We start from the raw sequence: 19,385 nt of genomic DNA, 5'->3' as shown, positions 1-19,385 counted from the left end.
AGCTTGAAAGATTACTTCAATGTGCAAAGCATGATGCAAGTAAGAGATGAGGTGGTAAAGCTGTAGTCTGATACCGACTGTTGAGTTGTTCCATTGAGCGTCAGACCTCATTTCCTGGTGGACCACACCGCTGAGGTGGAGGCTGCTGGGACCTCCTCCCTCCCTGCCTCCGGATCACCTCTGCAGGACACAGCATCTGCCAGCCAGGTGCATCAGGCATGCTGACGGCAGGTGGCAGACAGACTGACAGACTACATAGCTCTAGCCAGGAGGAGAATTAAATATCAGTCTGCTTTGCCTCAAGACATGAACAGTGTTTCCTAGTCGTTAAATGTTTAACACAACAGCCCAAGTGTTTTCACCATACTTCTTGATGACACTTGATTATGGGATCAAAATGACTGAAAAGGGAGTTTCAGAAGAAATTAAACTAGGTCCCTGAAACAGGCATGCTGAAAGCTATTTTCAAATTAGGCATAGAGAACACTTAGAAAAATAGGTTAATTAGCATTTTCAAAGGACTTCTGAAACATGAGACTATTGGCTAATGTTGGGATGCCAGTGTGGCCTGACAGGCTGCTTACAGCTTCAAAGGAACATCTGGACAGATGCATGCAGCAGTAAGGGTGAATGAAACACAGAGTACTTGCCTACCGGCAGTAGATACTGCACTGGGCAACTTTAAATGATCCTGTGGATGCTGCAGACAACAGTTGTTATTCTCCCAGAGGGGAGAGCCATATAAATAGAACCGCATGCCTATGATCCCAATTAGCTGACTAAACTTTGAAGATCAAAAGCCTTCAGGATATACTGCTGGGGGAGAAAGGATACTGAACTGCTTGACAGGTCGGTGGGATGGGATATAGAGGAAGGATACTGGCTCGCTGAGTACTACCCCAGCTAGCCGGGACCTTAACACCTTGGAGATGTTCTCTGCTTTCCCGTAGGACCTTAACCGTACCGCTGTGGCCGGACTCCCCTGGGCGCAGACAGGTATCGCCTTTCCTTGGCAAGCGCGGGGAGAACGAGGTGGGGGAAGGTCTGGGAGCCCAGGGATGAGGGGTGCACCCTGCTCGGGGGGCCGGGCGCGGACGCGCCTCTGTTCCCGCGGGTCCCCGGCCCCTTCCCCTCCCTGCGGGGCGGGTTCGGGCCCCGCCGCAGCCTCCCCCCGCACTCGCCGGTAGGCGGCACCGCCGCCCGCCTTCCTCCGCCTCCTCCTCCTCCTCACCTTCGCCGGGCGCCGCGCCGGGTGACCCAGATCGCGGCGGCGGCGGCGGCGGCAGCTCCGTGTCCCTGCCGGCTCGGAGGGACGGCTCGGGACGGCGGCTGCGCTGCGCCGCGGGCATGGAGCGGCGCGGAGCGGTGAGTGCGCGGCGGCGGCGGGCCCGGCGGCGGCCCCGCGGGTCGCTTAGCGACGGGAGGCGGCTCCGGGCATCGCATCGCAGCTCCCTGCACCGCTTCCCTCCCCCGTTCACCGCCCGGCGGTGGGAGAGAAGTTTTGCCCCTCTGAATGCGGGACGCTTTATGGAAAGACCTTGAGGCGTAAGGAAATTTGGAGGCGCTGAGTGGTTTGCGCATTTGGGGTATTTGTAGTTGATTTTTTTTTTTTTAAATTTTTTTTTTTTCTAACGGCCCCATCCTCTCTAACTGTGCGGGAGGAGGCCGGCGCTGGGCGGCCGCCAGGCGCACGGCTCTGCGGCTCCGCAGTGGGCTGCGCGCCCTGCCCTGCCCCGCAGCCCGCCCGGGCTGGCCTGGCTGCCCCTCCGCACCTGCCCTGGGCTCTGTGCGCCTCAGGTACACCAACGCGAGCACATGATAATGGTGACTTCTTTTTTCCGTGGCACTCTCTTCTTCCCCGCCTCCCCTACATCCCCCCACATGGTCATTGTGTATTGAAGTTACACTTGCTCCGAGTTTATTCCAGGATTGATGTCTTTGATGTTTCCCTTTGTCCTCACCGTTTCTGCTTTTCTTACAATTTCCTTTAAAATGGCTAAAAGAGGATAGTGAAGGTGTATGTCAGAATGGGGGCGGTGGGGGAGAGGGAAGAACAACACCTTTGTCCCAATTCAGTCAATTCAACAATCAGATCACAACAAGCTGGGTTTTTTTGTGACAAAGGCGTTTGAAACAAAGAAGCCATTTTAGAAACGGAAAGAAATTTATTTTATGGCTTGCATGATTTAGTCAATCCAGTTTTTCATTCCTTTCTCTTCTGTTCCCCCTTGCCCCCTCCTCCACTCCCCGTTATTCTAATTTATCCTAAAATGAAATAGAATAGAAAAAATATCGTCTCTAAAATCCTGCATCATCCCTGTGCTCTTCAATAAGCTTACTGATTGCCTTCTGTTCCAAACGTTTCATTGCACATTTTTAAAGAATGTTATTTTGTACTCATAGATGAATAGTTGAATCAGTTGAGTGTGATAAGAACATCTCATCTCCCCAGGAACAGAACAGCAAAAGCCTCATTATGTGTAGTAATTTGCTAGGTGTTGCATACTTATATCTATTTAGCAAAGTGCCGGTTCTGATGAGACTTACTGATTCTTAGGAGAGTCTGCTTTTCTCTGACTGTCTTTAAAAATGTGGGCCACTGTGTTGCCAAACTGAACAGGTGGAGTTACATCTAGAATATCCTTTGACTTGTTCAGTTCTCATAGTCTGCGTATCATTTTAAGCAATATTTCAACTGAAACTAATGCAAAACTACATTGCTGTAGCAAATGACTTACCATCAAGGCTAATAGAAGCTTGGAGACAGGAAGCCTATGATTTTCAAGAGTGCAATCATGTGACAGCATCAGATGCTGTATGTATCACTCTAAACAGAAAATGGGCAGAAGATGATTCCAGGAAAGCAGCAAACAATGGGAAAATCGTGCAATGGAATGCATTTGTTAACTTTCCTACTGGCTCACTGATACACAGTGAAACATGTTCTGCTAGTGTAAAACCCTGCTGTGGCTGAGCACATAAACATAGTGTCTGTGAATCCTTAGCCTGCTCAAGTTTTGAGACAGGGCTTTATTAACCATGGGACAGCATCACATTAGCTTCACTGGCATGTGTGAACCCAAGGATTTCGTGTCATCAAACATCTTCCTGTCACTCTTGACAGGGAATTGCGGCCCTCTGAGCTAAGCTATACTTAAGTGGTAAACTTTTGGGCTATGTTGCATTAAGTGATTATTTTGTTATCTATCATCTTCCCTGCACAAACAGACTTGCTGCTGGTTGCAGGGAAAATGCTGTTGCACAAATGCTGGCATATGTAGGGCTCCAGACTGCTGCTAGTATTTAAATAATCTTGTATTTTAAAGTTAAGCTGTGATCAGCTATAAACCAATTTAAACAAAAATTATGTTCAGTTGTACAGTCAGGGCATTATAACTATACAGAGCCAGGCAAGCTTTATTTTTCCCAAGGGGTCACTTGAAGTGTTAGCAGAAAATTGCAAGAAGAACAAGCTTGAGTTGCCTGGAGATCAAATCTTGTTGGATTTAATGCTCTCTGGCTCATAAGACCACATTTTAATTTTTTTTATGAACATCTGCTCAGCTTTCTTGATTGGAAAGCTTCTTTCATTTGACATTCCTTTTAAATCCTTTGCTTGGTAATGCAGGGCAAAGGACTGCATGAAATATGTTACTCTTTGAATACAAGCTTTGGGAAGGAGTTTACTGAAAAGTAAACTCTAGAGGAGAGCTTACTGGAATACTGAGAAGGAAACCAGGTGGTGAGATTCCAAACATGCAAGAAAGATAAAGTAAGGAAAAATAAAATGAAAGATGAGACTGATATAAAGAGATGTGGAGAGTGTGGTCGTGCAGGACTGTGACTATGGTTCAGGCTTAGAATCCTCAGCATCCATCTAACATGATACAGGCTCAGCCACCTAACTGAGCTCGAGTGCTGAGCTGTGCTGTACCATAGGATTTGCCCAGCCTGAGCTGGAGGTGGAAATTTTGCTTGTTCCTGCCAGGCAGTGGAAAGGGAAGTATGACAGCAGAAGCTGTGGGAGCAGTTTCACGAGTCACTACATAGTGGTACATGGGACTGACTGAGCACTCCTTTTCAAGGCAAAGCAAGCATTTTGGTGACAAACTGACCTGTCTGACTTTGCCTTGAGACACATTATGGATATATTTACTAGTGATTTGGCTTGCATCTGGCTTAAGTATCTGACACATCCTCCAAAGACCTTCTCCGGTTGCCTTGCAGTGGTTCAGGTCTCAGAGCAGTCTGGCTGCAAGAGACCTGAATTCTCCCATGGAAACTACACCAGGACTTCTGCTTTGGGAGTGTTCCCATTCAGTTACTGAGCCTTTCATGAAAGATATTGCTTTCTTGAAAGTACCTCCTAGCTGAAGTCTAGCGAGCAGTTCTCATCCACTTGAGCATAAAACCAATGAAGAGCCCCACACCAACTTCATCAGCTTCAAGTGTTTCTGGCAGTTTGTTCTGGAGTGCAGTATCCTGCTCCTCTGCAAAATGTGAACAAACACTTCTCAGCTTTTTGTTACAGCTGAGAGGTCCTTCAAGAAGATAGTTTCTATCCTTCCCAGTAAAAGTACCTGAGAGAAATTTGGCATAGTATTTTAACCTCATCCTAATCTGTCCGTAGTGTTTTTACCTCATCCTGATCTGTCTACAGATCTGCAGGCTGAGCACTCCAATCTAGTCAGACAGAGCCACAGACGTCAAAAGGAGCCTGGGGAACAGGAGAAATATAGGAGCTACAAAGACTGGAATTGAAAACAATTGGCAATATAAGCAGGTGAAATTGCAACATGTTAGAGCAAAGTCAGTAGGTATAGTAGTGGTCCTCAGGACTGTGTCTGTAGGAAACTGTGTACCCGTGAGTTCTTCCCTCTCTGGTAAGAAATTACTTCACAGGCATTTTTAGTCTAAATATAGATGTCTACACTAACGTTTCTCAAGCAAATCTCCTGGCTTTTGTTCTTCACCTTTCTTTGTGGACTAGTCTTGGAGCACCTGAGAATAAATAGGTGAAAATGCTTTGAGAGCACAGCAACTGCAAACTGATATTCAGCCCCAGGGACCTGGTTGGAGCTACTCCAGAATCTGTATAAGGTGTTTTGTTTAAAAACAAACTGCCTTCCCCCATCCTGTGCAGTTTCAATTTCAGGTGCTTGGCAGCAGCATTTCTCTTGGTCTGTGCTCTGCACTGATGTAGCTGTAGCTTCTGTAGTAGCTATGTATTTTGCTTTTCCAGGGAAGGATACTCAGGTAAATTAAGGAACAAGACCAAACCCAAAATAATTAGTTATACAAAGTCCTGTCTCCACAGCTCTCTATATCATCCTTATAACTTGGCCATGGTTAACCAATATTTTCTGGTGGTGCATAAGAAAGAAAGGCAGTTTCTGCAAAGAAGGCTTGTTTAGGACTGTGTACAGCTGGCTATCAATTTCACAGACACAGGAGTTATTCCTTAATATGTATATACACCATATTCCATTTAAGCCCCTGTTGTATGCCTGTGCCCATGCCTGTATCTGCAAAAGTGAATCAGTAAGTTTCCTAAGACCCCAAAACTATTACACTTGCCCAACTGAGAAGGGGCTTCTGTGGCTAGTTACAGATTGCACTAATGATGAAAAGAAGTTTTCTAATTATGTTTCTTTCTTCTTTATTTTTTCAGTAGTCTTATTCATATATTTGAAAAATAGAATTAAATCCCTACCTTTCATTGTCTTCCAGGATGACTTGGATATTGAGGCTTGTCCATGGCATATCAACAATTTGTTACTACACTGATAACACTTGCACAGTCATGTGGGTGTGTAGGTGATAAAAATTGGGCGCCTTAGTACAAAGCTGTCCTGTGGTCATGGAAACTACAGTCCTCTTCTGATAGGCAGTTATAAGAGCAAGTCTCTTATTCCTTCTCCTACTCTGCTCTCACAAAGCCATATCTATGTCAACATTGGCTTGGATGTGTGCCATCAAGCAGGTTGTTCCTCTGAAACGCTAAAACCAATGTGGGGTTTGTTAATTTTGGGCTTGCTAGGCCCTCACGCTGTCAGTGTTAAAGCAGCCTGAGGAGAACAGATGGGTTGAAGGAGGAAATAAGGAGTTCTTGCTGAACTGAGTGAGGAAGGGAAAGAAATGGTGGTGCTCCCAGAAGATGACATGGAAAACAGGACATACCATAAGCACAAATTAGGAAAAGACTACACATCCTACTCCCAACTTTTTCAAGTAGGACTACAGCAATATCTCCAATGGTCTGACATAGTCGTGTTCTTCTTTGAACCTCGTTTGTTCTGACCAACATGCTCTGTGTTTCAGAAGATGACATGGAAAACAGGACATACCATAAGCACAAATTAGGAAAAGACCACACATCCTACTCCCAACTTTTTCAATATCTCCCATGGTCTGACATAGTCATGTTCTTCTTTGAACCTCGTTTGTCCTGACCAACATGCTCTGTGTTGTACAGGTTGCTGTCTCAAGGATAAGAGCAGTTTGTGCTACTGAATTATTATGGGTGTATCTGCTGCAAGGGTTCTGGAAACTTGTTTAATATATTTCCTTTTAGAAGTTTTTCTGTCACTTTATACTTACTAGTTTAAGGGTAAGACTATAAGAAATAAAAGCATGCCCACTTTTCTAAGAAAAAGGAGACACTGAAGGAGGAATATTTTCAGTGTTAAGTGTGTTTCAGTGTTAAGTTAAATTTTCAGTGTGTTAAGAATAAATGCTTTATGGCAATCCTGTCAATCATCCTGTCCTAGTCTGTTGGCTCCACTTTGTTCCTCTTCCCCCTCAGTAATGTTGCAGGAACAGTTTTCAATGGTCTTCATGTTTCTTCTTTCTCTTTTCTTCCCCACGTGGTGTTTTCTTCTCTTTCCAGTTTCCTACTATCAAATCTTTGCCAGCATCCTTTTCTTCTGAGAGTGGGTACCCAAAAGAAAGTAAAGGTCTGGTTGAACAAAGCAGGAAGCAGCAGATGGAAGAAGAGCACCACAGCATCTTCCACTTCCCTTGTCAGTCACTTTGTTTTCCTTCTTGGTTGAGAAAATACATTTTGTACAATTACCGCATAAGAATGGTTCCTACACCGTGCTTGAAAATGTGTTTCATAAGTCTTGCTTAACAGCTGGTGTAACTTCATTGACCTTCAAACCATTCTTTCCATCTTGACCTTTTGCAGATCTTCATCGCCTTTTCTTGTTACTTTGTCATGTCAGTGTGGTGTTTGTGTTGATTTGCCCTCATTTTTATGAAGGTCTCTGTCTCCAAACTCCATCATAGCTTTCTTTCTCCACTGCTTATAGAAGCAGTGTTTGCCTTTGATGCTACTTGGAGGTATCTTAAGCTACAGAAAAGAAGGAAGGGAGTCTTAGTGCAGTCATTTTTACAGTTGTTCACAGCTTTTTTTAATAGAAATAAAAATTTGGTAAGATACTTGCGAGTCTTCCAAGTTGAACTGATAAGCTGGTACCTTGGCCTGTCTGGACAACAGATTGGATAGATGCCCTGAAGTGAGACACATATATATGATATATGGGGGTTTTTGGTTTTTTTGTGGTTTTGGGTTTTTTTGTTTCTTTTTTTGTTGTTGTTGGGGGTTTTTTTGTTTGTTTTTTTGGGTTTTTTTGGATTTTTTGTGGGGTTTTTTTGGGCGGGGGGCGGTTTGGGTTTTTGGGTTTTTTTTGGTTTGTTTGTTTGATTTTGTGTTGCCATTCAAAATTTTTCCCTAAAGAAAGGCTTAAAGCTGGTTCAACCACAGCATGGAGTTTGCAATACACATTAGAGAAATTTTAGAAAAGTTTCTCATTTCTGTCATAAAAGAGATTATTTCTTCCACTTCTCCTCACTTCAGTCATTGGTAAAACCAGAGCAATCTACCCTGCACGTGTCCTTCTGGGCAGCAAATGCATAACCAGAGCTTCCAACAAGGTCATGTACGTGGAGTTGTCCTGATTTCCTGCCTCCTGGGATGCAGAACATCTCACTAAGCAGCAACCAGGAGATTAAATTGTAGGCCATGAAGTTTGCAAAATAACTGCTGTGGGATTTTAGGTCCTCCTGTCTGGTGAATAAGTTTTTTCCTCTTTTATTGTGGTCCCCTTGCAGGCTGCAGGACCACAGGCAGCAAACATCAGGTGCATAACACTTATTATAGGATCCTTGTGGTTTCACAAGTGTGATGCTTCATGACATCATCTAGCTGACTGACTGGCATGGGAGGTCATCATTCTTGAATCCTGTCTTAGTAAAATTGAAGAAGGAAATGCAGAAACTCTCATGGATCCTACTTGCTCTACTCTTGCATGTCTGTCTTTCACAGTTCTGTGGGAAAGTTGCCACTTCCATGCCAAAGTAATCTGGTGAAATGATGGGAAAATGGCACCAGATGGAACAATTTTCTGTTAGAATCAGTATTCTGTCTGATCTTCACCAGATTCCTGGATAAATAAATTGACTTCTGCTCCTCTAGCTCGAAAGCTGAGTTTGGCTTTTTTTGTCCTGACACTTCTGGTATCCTTGTCTTAATGTTTTTTTGGGAATCAGTTAACAAACTAAATCTCAGTTCCTAGTTTTACATGCTTTCAGGCCAATACTTGGGTGAGGTTGTATTAATCTGATGGCTGAGTTCACTCTTCTTGGTGCAAGAAAATATAACAGATGTTGGAAAGGTAGGGAAATGGATAGAACAAGAATCCCAGGTGTAAATCTATTGATATTGCAGATCTGTATGTAGCCTATTGGTAGGATGATGTTTCTTCCCCACAGACTACTGTTTGTTAGGAATTAATAGGGCTCTAAAGCAAATCTAGACTTCAGTTAATTTTGGTGGCGAGGGAATACTTCATCTTTGCATTTTAACTTGTACCTTCCACTCATCTTTGGGCAATGGAGTGCAAGCCAGGAAGGGAGGGAGAGCAAAAGAACATCAGTCATTCACTTTTAGAAATAGTAATTGTGAAGTTTTTTCCTGCAACTTCTGCAGTAATTAGTCTGGGAGGTAGCCAGGCAGCCTCTTTGGATTTCATGTATCCTTGTAGGATTTATTCTAAACTTGAAGGATTTTTGCTACAAAGTGTGATGTTTTATTTAGAACACTCTTCCTTGCAATACAAGCTGTCATATAGCGTGTCTGGCAGCAGAGCAAGTTGGCCAGAAACATTCCACTGCAAACCATGTAGACCATGTGAGCCACCCAGATGATGCTGCTGTTCTCCTGGGTGAACTCATTAGTGGTCAAGTGAAATCTCATGAGAAGTGACTAAAAATTACACCTTTTAATAATGCATGAAGGAGGGGGGCAGAGGAAGTTGCTATGCTTTGAAGACTGTTTTCGAGCATGAGAGCATAAATTTTTAGCTGATATGTCATATACTCAGTGCCCTTCTGGATAAAATACACTTTCCTCCATATGTAAAATGGGCTTGTTAAGGATGGACAGACTATAGACAAAGACAAGAAAAGACAATACTTTAATTCCTGTTGAATTTAGGCATCTGATTAAATTTCTACAAGTTTGTGGTATTCTGGGTTGTGGAGAGCTTGCTCTATTTTTTACCTTTGTATTTATTATTAGAAATAGACTTATTACTAGAAATAGAATTATTAGTATCCAGCTAAGTCTTTACCAGTGACCTGAAGTGACTTCATAGAGTTTTGTCCTTTCTTTCCATCTTTCAACATTGTAGTAGAGCAGAGCTAACAGAATTTGGAAAAAGCAGATTATTATCACAGTTCTGCATGCAAAGCACAACTGTATGTATGAACATTTTCTTTGTTGGATTTCTGGGATTTAGCTTGCTTTGAACAGTCAGGTAGAAAACCCCAGCCTTTTTCTTTTAAAGGGCAGAGATCTATCATGAAAGGTGGAGATGCTTCTACAGTTCTAAGTTGTGGTTTGATGTTACCTTCATCAAACTGTGGGTTGTCACTGAGCCAAAATCTGCAGAGGAATTACAGCAGGTAGGCTGAATTGAGTGGTGTTAGAGGTAACTTGCCATGTGAGATTTGACAAGTAAGTTCTCTTGAACCCCAATACAATCCTACATGACTCTATCTTATGAGAACTTTAAGACCCTCTTGATCCTTCCTTATATTTGTAATGCTTTGAAGAGGCAATAATGGGCTGAAATGCTAAGTTAGAACTACAAAATTAGAGTCTTTCAAATCACCCTTCTGTAGCTTGTGAGAAGCTGGGGGTTTTGTGCCCTCTGACTCCCCGACTCTGTTGTGATTTTAACCTTTTATTTAAGCCTCTTTTTCTTTTTATTGCTTAATTGTGTGGTATGTGCTTATGCTCACACGACTAAAATTCAGTTAAATTTTACTTCATATGTAGCCTTGCCCTCCCTCCCCTCTCCTAGTGCAATACAGAAATGTAAAATGTCAATGTGTGATGGAGATTAGAAGTGGAAAAAAATTTATTACCTGTGACAGTGTGACTGAAGTCAAGTATTGCTTATTATGGTCACCAATCAAGTGTGACATTTTGTTCCAAGATTTTTCTCTAAAGAATGCTTGACATTGAATACAGCCTGATCTTGGGCACATGGAAATGAAAATACCCTTCTGTACTGAGATGGGGAACTAAGCTCACACAAAACAGGCATCACTTTGGATCTCTAAGGTGAGTCCTACCAGTGGCTGCATTCATTGGAGACAGTCAAAGCCACTTCTGAGCCAACATAAAACTTTTGAACTGCATGGAACAGGTGACCTCTACATGAGAGCATTTCTAGCAATGGAGCTGTTTCCCAGGATGTCCTCTTGAGTTGGAGAGGTCTGAGCAGTGTTGTTGCTGTAACATTCAAAGACCTATAAATGATTATGCATTAATTGACATGAAGATACTCAGTTTTTACTAGTTTGTTTAATACACTTGACGTGATTTTTCTGCCACCTTTGGGCATGAATGCAAGATGGAAGATGCAAGTAGGTATGTGTCTATTCCATGGGATAGCCAGAAAAACAGTACTTGCTTAGAATTAGAATGGCTTACCAAACTGGGGTCCTAGAGTTGTTGGGGTTTTATTTGTATTTGGGCTTTTTGAGTGTTGTATGTTTGTCATTGGCATGACTCTTGTCTTGTAGACTCTCATTCTTGAATTGTAGGATCATAATATGACTTGTTTATGGTCAAATTTCATGGTGGAGGCTTTTGGTGGGAGTGGTAGGGAGAGATGAGAGAGGGAATGATTTTTTTCGATCCTAAAGGTAAGTTTGTTTCTTGGGAAGCATTGCAGAGTACACTGAGAAGAAGGTAGCTTTTAAACTGATAAAATAGCAGGCACTTGGGCACCCTGTCAGTGGAATCTCTGTAGTACTAAGAGTATTTGTGTATAATGCAGGATATTTGAGATCACTCCATGAGAGTGACTGTGGGGAGAGCAGAGAATCAAGGTTGTAAGGGACCTCAGACTATCTCCAGCCCAACCTCCAGCCCTTAACAGGGTCAGCTTTGAGGTCAGGCTTCTCAGGGCTTCATTAGGTTGGGGCTTGAAACCTAAACCTCTCTGAGCAACCTGTGCCACTGCCTGACTGTCCTCTCAGGAAAAAAAATTTGCCTCATATCCAGGCTGAACCTCTCCTGTTTAAGTTTTTGCCTTTTTCCCCCTTCCTCTCCCACACTACTGTAAAGACTCCATCTCTTGACTTTTCAATGACATCCCCACAGGCACTGAAGGTGCTGTTTTGTCCCTGTAAACCTGTCCCTGCCTGGAGCTGAACAAGCTCATCTCCCCCAGCCTCACCCCATCATGCTAGTGGCCTCTGCTTAACTCTCTTAAATTTGTTGGTGTCTTTTGTATATTGCAGGAGCCCCAAACTAGGCAGTGTCTAAATATGGCCCAGAGCGCTCTCTCTTAAATTTGTTGGTGTCTTTTGTGTATTGCAGGAGCCCCAAACTAGGCAGTGCCTAAATATGGCCCAGAGTGCCGAGCAGAGGAAGATAATCTCTTCCCTCAATCTACTTACAGGCTCTGTTTGTGTTTGTGCAGCCCAGAGTGCTGTAGTCTGTCTTTGCATCCTGCTGGCTTCTAGCCAGCTTGCTGTCCTCCAGGACCTCAAGGGACATTTCATAACGTGCACCAGCTATTCTTCCCCTTTCCAATTCTAGTTATCTTCCATTGGTATTCAAGATACAGAAGGACTAACATTCCCATCAGCAAAAGAAAAAAGAATGTACACTAGCAAAACATTTTTTGTGACATAAGGCTTAAGCCTACTGTCCCTCACAAATAAATAAATGTAAGCTTTTGAGGTGAATGAGGAGTAGATGCCAACCCAGGATACTGCTGGAAAGAAAAGTGGCAACCTGAAAGCAGCATCATGTGGTGGCATTCAGATGAACATACTTTAAAATGTACTTTAAACTGCAACAACTAAACTTTAAAGTAAATTGCTTGATTTGGGTTTTTTTTCGTTTGTTTGTTTTGTAATCTAACGATCCACATAAACAAAGTATTATATCCAGCCAGCTCACATTGATATTTCTGACTTTTTTTTCTTCAGCACATCTATTCTTTCTTTATAATTGGGATATACATTTTAAAGTGTTTGCAATATGCCAGGTTGCAAATACCCATTTGCTTGCAAAACAGAGATTATGAAAGGAACTATTTTGGGTTTATATTTTACTCTGAAAGTATAGTGATTTATAAATAACACAACTTTTCCCAGCAGCTGTATCTGCAGCCTTATTGAAGACAAACAAAGCAAACCCTCAGCTTTAGATAAAGAGGTGACGTTTAAGGCTTATTCTTGATTTCTTTAAGCCTCCAGCAACTGTTAACATTTCAGATTGATGCATGTTTTGCTGTGCAACTGAAAAGATCATAGAGTCACAAGAAATTCACATGTTTGAGGCTTATTTAAGAAAAGCTTCATTTATATTTGAGACAGATCTTGCAATAGTTTTGCTGTTGTATGTGATTACTGTACTACTGCTTCTCTTCCAAGAAAAGCTGTGGTTAGTTTTAGGAGGGGAAGCTGCTGTCTAGTTTAAAATAAACTCGATGAAACAATTGGCAATGAATGGGTACGTGGGTGTGTTGTTGGAGAGAGTAGGAAGCTGCTTTGTGGAAGTGATGTGGTATGGGATAAAATCCTGCATGCTGAGAACGTGAGAGTGTGGGAAACCCAAACTTCATCCTCACCCCATTGTTGTCAATATAGAGCCTTAGAACATGAATGAGTCCCTTCATGTCAAAGAACAAACTTCAGACACTAAGTCTAGAGGCTTTCTGTAGTTGTAGGTTCAAGCTACTTCTAGGGAGTTAATGGAAGATTGCTAACAAAGTCAAATCTTACACTTATATTAGCTGCATGACTTAAAATCAGGAAAAGCTGAAAAACTATCTACAGAATAAAAGGATTCCTTAGTGAGAAAATGTGCATATAGCATGAAGCTGGAACATTTTCTTAAGCCATAAGAAAGCCCACAGCTACAGGTTCACCTGCTGGCTCTGGGTGTTCCTGCTGTCAATTGTTCAAAATTTTGCATTTCGGTCTATCCAATCCATAACTGCTGTCAATTTCTCAACTGAATTTGTAATGGTTGTGCTCTTTCTTTCAACAAACTCATAAACATTTATTAACAAGATTATCACTTGTAGATGAGAATATTTTTCTCGTGTCTTTCTTTCCTAAAAGTGGACCTTGAAAACCTTCCTCATCTGCAGACATCCAGCTTGGTGAGGAAAGTCTTTCCTAAAGACAACAGGAGGCTGGAAGTCAAGTCCTTCTCCCTAAATAAAAATGAGTATGTGACTTTTTTGTTTTGGGTTGAATTTTTTTCTAAACACACCTAAAGGCAAGTGAGTCTTTTTGTAAATTCTGAATTGTTGATAGAACATATTATTCTAAGCTAGGGCTGTTCTTTCTGTTCACTCAGATGCTATAACAACCTCACTGGAAGTAAAGTTTCACTTATGAGAAATCTATTACATTTGAGATAAAAAGAGATTGGCAGAAATTAGGTCTTCTGGCTCTACAGGTTTATGAGTAGTTGAATTTAGCTGTAAATTGTGGTGATAATCTTTTTTAAGAGTTTAAATACTGTTTTCTTCACAGAAAATCTTTACTGAACTCCTCTAGAGGATCGCTTATGGAGTTATATGGAAACAGAAAATGCTGCCCTCCAGTCCTACTTGTTTAAAGATGACTGTAAAATCTCACCTGATTCAGCTTCTCAGTTTATTCTGGGTGTAAATAGATTAATGTCATCTGTATGTGTGTGTTCACAGAAGTGAATTGTTGCAAGAACCACAGAGTGCAGTGTTACTGCCCTCCAGTCCTACTTGTTTAAAGATGACTGTAAAATCTCACCTGATTCATCTTCTCAGTTTATCCTGGGTGTTAATAGCTTAATGCCATCTGTATGTGTGTTCACAGAAGTGAGTTGTTGCAAGAACCACAGAGTGCAGTGTTCATTTCTATCCCTGTGCTTAGCAGATGACAGCATTTAGAAAGGCTGTCTGCCATACACAAAAATTAAACTTTTTACCTTATGAACCAAGACAGCAGCATAGATTCCCTGTACTTTTATTTGAGCTGGAAGTCTTGCCTCTAGATATTAAAGCGCTCTTGTTAATAGAGTCAAGTTGGATTTGATTGCTTTGTGCCCCTGTGGAGGAAACTGCTTTTGAGGCCTTCCTATGGACATGGATCCAGTTATTAGCTGGGCTTGTACTGTAGGGAAGTGGCTGTTGAACTTGTACATGAACTCTTTCTCCCCATGCTGAAGGGCTTTGATATTGACTTCTATGGCATCAGGTCTTCAGCTGCAAAATTTCTTTCCGTAGACTTCCCCACACACATTTTAATAAAAAAAAGGAGAGAGCAAGGAAAATTTATTCTTGTAATTTCAAGTGTGGGCTTTTGAAGACATCCGAAATAGACAGTTTTAACCACTTGTCATGTTTGTTGTGTCATTTAGTTTTTCTTTTTTTTTTTTTCCAATCAACTGCCTTTCTTTCAGTGGTCTATGAACAGCTACAATGATGCTCTAATTTTTAATGAGCATTGAAAACAGATTTGTAAATTATAATTGACTGGAGCTTATAACTATTCTTGAAGAGATAGTATCTTGAAGTTCCTACCATGCCATGCTTGTATGGGCCATTTCTGGAGCTGGGAGAGGTGTAATTTCTCTTCACTTTAAAACAATAATAACAAAGCAGCATAATTTTCAGCAAGGACCTTGGACAGAATGAAGAAGGAGCTGACCTCAGGGGCTGAGACTAGCATGCACTCTTAGAGGGGGTTGATTTGACAGCTTCTGGCACTTCTGGTGTGTTCCTTACACTGATGCCCTTATGGGTCAAATTTTGTGGTGGAGCATCCTTTGTTCAAGTTGATGTTAAAATGCTGAGACTCAGCTGTGAGAATCTTTCACAAATGATATCTTTTAAACAGCAAATTATTAGACTGGAGAAGGGGAGCAGGTTACATCCCCTCCAGTTTTTGCTGATCTCCTGTGCTCACTGCCATAGAAGACCTATCAAAAGCTGTAGCAGGAAGTGTTTGGAGCCTGCCTCTTGTGTTCATTAATGAACCAGAGTTAGCATCTCTCTGCCCTTGCAAGCAGGTGTCACTGCAGCCAGTACCAATTACAGCTGTGTTCAGGGGACAGCAACATGATTCAGCCAGTCAAAAACAATATAAATGAAAGAAGCTTTCACAGTTCAGGGATTATATATTTTTAGCAAGCTGTATGTGATATAATCCAACAAGATAGCTGTATTTTTCTGAACTTAAATACTTGTTCTGTTCCTGTCAGCAGGCACAATATAAAACTTGCAAGTTACACAGAGGAAAGAATATGAGAACATGGTGGGGCAAGAAGATTTTTATCCCATCATTGCTGATAGGTCTTGCAGAAGCAAATAGGTTTGAAGTTCTCTAGATTTCTAAATTTGTGACAAAAGAGGTCAGATTTTTTTAAGGCCTTCAGTACTTTTCAGCATGCAGTGCTAAGGAAGAATGGGCTCTTAAATGATTTTTAACAACAGAATTTCATTCAGGCCTTTGTGTGTGGTTTGTACCAGTACAGAACTTGAAACCATGAGCTTGTTCTCTCTAAGTGTTGGATTAAGTTCTCCTGATAGCAGTGGTCCCTGTGTAGCAGTGTCCTGTTTTCTGGCAGCAAGTAAAAATGTTTTACTGCCTTTTACAGGACATAAAATGCAGTAATTTGAGAAGTCTGCATATTTTAGTCAAGTATCACTTGTATATGAATACTTAATTTTAGAAACTTAAAGCAAAGAGGTGGTGACTGGGGAGAGTCTGCAGTACACAGGCAGGGTTATATTTATGAAGTTTCTTCATTAATTCTTCCTGTTCTCCTCTGCTGAAACTATGTAGTAATCACCATGAGCATTAAACATGGGACACAAGATTACAGAACCAATGGGCAGCCTGGCCAAGTGTATTATAGGAACTCTGAATTCAAGAATTGTTTGGGCAATGCTCTCAGGCACGTGGTGGGACTCTTGGGGTGTTCTGCAGAGCACCAGGAGTTGAACCTGATAATCTTTGTTGATCCCTTCCAACTCAGTATATTTTATTATTCTATGATATATATTATGCAAATGTTGGTGAAGAGAGGACTTCTAACAGCAGAGTGAACTGAGTACCTCTTGAAGCTGCTGCTGGGGAGTTGCTGTGAGCCAGACAGGTGTTTGAAGGACACAAGAAGCCACAAGAAGCATTTGAAAATGTCTAGATGCTTCTTCAAGCTTTCTCACTTACTTCTGTATTCTCATTCAAGTTTTTTACTTATCTGAAAAAAGACATGGGTAGCATAGTCTGGTCAAACTAAGTGCTCAGGATGAAGTGTGAACACCTTATGATTTTTCATTTTGTTTTTATTGACATGAATTTTTTTCTTAATAATTTCCCTTGTATTTCCATAGATGTTTGTTTCAAGAGCAATTTAAAAAAAAACTGAAGTATCCCTTTTTTTCTGTCTGTTAAAAAGTCTCAATTCTATTTCTACAGCACTAATATCACCTGTGAAGAAGAGGTCATCAGTGATCAATATATTGCTGCTCTAGCAGCACAGACCAAACCATCACCATGAAACACTTCCTGAGGTAACTGTTCTGTATTTTCTCAAAAGTGTTGAATTATTCTAGTTATTTTTATGCTGCAGTGAGCTAAGTGGTTTAACTGTTACAAATATTACAGAAGGTGTAAACTAGTTTATACTAGACTTCTTTCTGTTCACCTACATTTCACTATTTAATTAAAGCTATTTTAATTTAAATTTTCTTTTGCAGTTCTTTATAGAAGCAAAGAATGTGGGAACTGTCTTGTGGGACTGGAGCAGTGATGTATCAAATCAGTAGTGCCTGATATGTCAGGGGAAAAGAGAAGAAATAGTAACATAGAACAGTGCTTGAAAAATGTCAGGTTTTTTCTTCCTGCTCTTGTCCACTGTCTGGATTTTTGGAGTGTTGTTTATGAAAGCAGAGATGCTTGCTGAAGATGTGCAAGTGTTTTTGAAGCTGATCATGCTCAGTTTGCTGGAGAAATGTCAATTGCTTGCTCCCACATATGACTTGCAGTTGTTACTCTATAATTGTGGAATGGGGGACTTGTAGACAACAGATGTAGGTGCAGAAAGCCCATGTTGTATTTGTTCTGTAGTCAGTGGAGGGAGTTGAGCACTTCTCAAAACTAATACAGATCAAGAGCTCATTTGTGTATAAACCAAAGAAATCATATTCTGTCTGTAAGGGAGGAACCTTTTCAAGAGGACTAAAACATATGCTTCTGTATAGAGCATCTGTCGCTGTGTTTTTCTCCCTTTTTAGACTGTTTATAGCAAAAAAGCTTACACACTATGGATATCAGCATCTTTACCTCTAGGTTGATCATCTGTAATGATTTTACTGCCAAGACAGACATAGCTAAAGTATTTCTGTGGAGTCTTTGGGCCAGCTTCCTCATGTATCTTGAACCAGCTGCAAAAAAACTCTGTAAGAAGGACATAGACAGATAGAAAGTATAAAGCAACTATTTGTTTGCTAACATCTACAAAATGCAGCCAAGGCTGAATTGAGCCTTAGTTTAAACATTAGTGTGCTCACCACCTGATAGGCACCAGCCAGGAGGGAAAGAATTGACCTTTGCAGCTCTGTGGCTCAGGTCCTGGGTGGTCACAAGTCTTCCACCAATTCCCTTTGTATTGGTCCAGTGCCCTAAAAGTTCACTACTAGCCTAACTAACATCCCTGCACTGCTTTTTCCCTTTACAATTTTGTAACACCTCATGTCAGAACCTTTGTTCTGGAGTCCTGCTAATTATTTCCTTCTCAACAGTCCTGCCTCTATAATTTTTACCTTTTTTCTCTATATGAACTTGTTCATCAGCCTGACCCAAGGTCACAAATTGATGCCCTATGGGATTTGGTTCATGAGAACCTCATAAAGTGAACTCTACCATCCTGTGAGAAGGGTGGGAGCCTCTGGCTGGGATCACAGAGGGTGTTACACTTGACCCCATAATGGTCTCATGTTTTCTGAACATAAAGTAATTTTGCTCTCTCCTGATGGAGAAGCTGAGCTGTTGACAACCTTTAAGCTGCCAGCTCTCTTCCTGTTAAACTACCCGTTCTGCTCACCTTTGCTGTCCTGGCCCCTTGATGATTTTTCCATGTTTGAGAAAGAGTGCTGTTTTGAATATGTGGGTTCCTGAGGATATCATGGAGAAGCTACCTTCTACTTCTCTTCATATTGTTCCTGCAGTCAGTGAATCCTAAAAGATTTGGAGTCTCAGTGGTGCTAGATTCTCTTAGTAGTCAAGGTAGATCTTCTGAAGAACAGTTGCCTATCTAAACAGGAAAGTCTAGGACTTTGCTATAGAAAGTCCAGTATTCCAAATGCTGAACGGAAAGTTGGATTAAGGGATGGGGGGAGGAGAGTACAGAGCACCAAAAATATGAACACGATGTTGAAATAGGAAAGCTATTTCTATTTACTTACAAGCATCTGGATTTTCTTATGTTAAACCTGTGGCATGAACTGATAAGAGTACTATCGTCCCCATATTCTGTAAATGTAGAAGAAAGCCAGAGAGATTAAAAAGCAAAAATTCTCCTAGGAAAGCACTTACTGGGCATAATGAGTTCTGCTCTATGTGCTGCAACCTGCAGTTGCAGGTTTTTGTGATGAGGAATAAGTGAAGTGTGGAACTGCAGGGACATATATGTGCAAGACAAGGTTATTAAGCCTTCCAGCTTGGAAATGGGCTGGAAAAGAAGTTAATATATATAGTGTCCCCATGTTTGTCTGTTGCCAATAGCAGCACCACCTGGGAGCTTAAATCATCCTGAACTGTTTGTGAAGATCAATGCAGGGTTGAAATGTGGGATTCTG

General features: G+C 41.5%; 1 protein-coding gene across 2 annotated transcripts in view; it reads left to right on the top strand.

Moving 5' to 3' along the window:
• The first annotated feature begins 753 nt into the window (after positions 1-753).
• ELMOD1 (ELMO domain containing 1) overlaps positions 754-19,385 on the top strand; it is a 44,131-nt gene continuing 25,499 nt past the window's right edge. Inside the window, exons 1-3 of one of the 2 annotated variants that reach the window (XM_039718674.1) lie at positions 754-849; positions 951-996; positions 17,005-17,099. In XM_039718674.1, coding sequence (XP_039574608.1) covers positions 17,083-17,099 — 17 coding nt within the window. In that variant the 5' untranslated portion in view covers positions 754-849; positions 951-996; positions 17,005-17,082. Of the gene's footprint in view, positions 850-950; positions 997-1,048; positions 1,366-17,004; positions 17,100-19,385 lie in introns of those variants that run through there. The other variant, XM_039718673.1, reaches the window with a different exon arrangement.

This window comes from Passer montanus, unplaced genomic scaffold, assembly GCF_014805655.1.
Source record: "Passer montanus isolate IOZ18808 unplaced genomic scaffold, ASM1480565v1 scaffold4, whole genome shotgun sequence".
NCBI classification, from domain to species: domain Eukaryota; kingdom Metazoa; phylum Chordata; class Aves; order Passeriformes; family Passeridae; genus Passer; species Passer montanus.
This window is presented reverse-complemented; position numbering and strand designations above follow the sequence as displayed.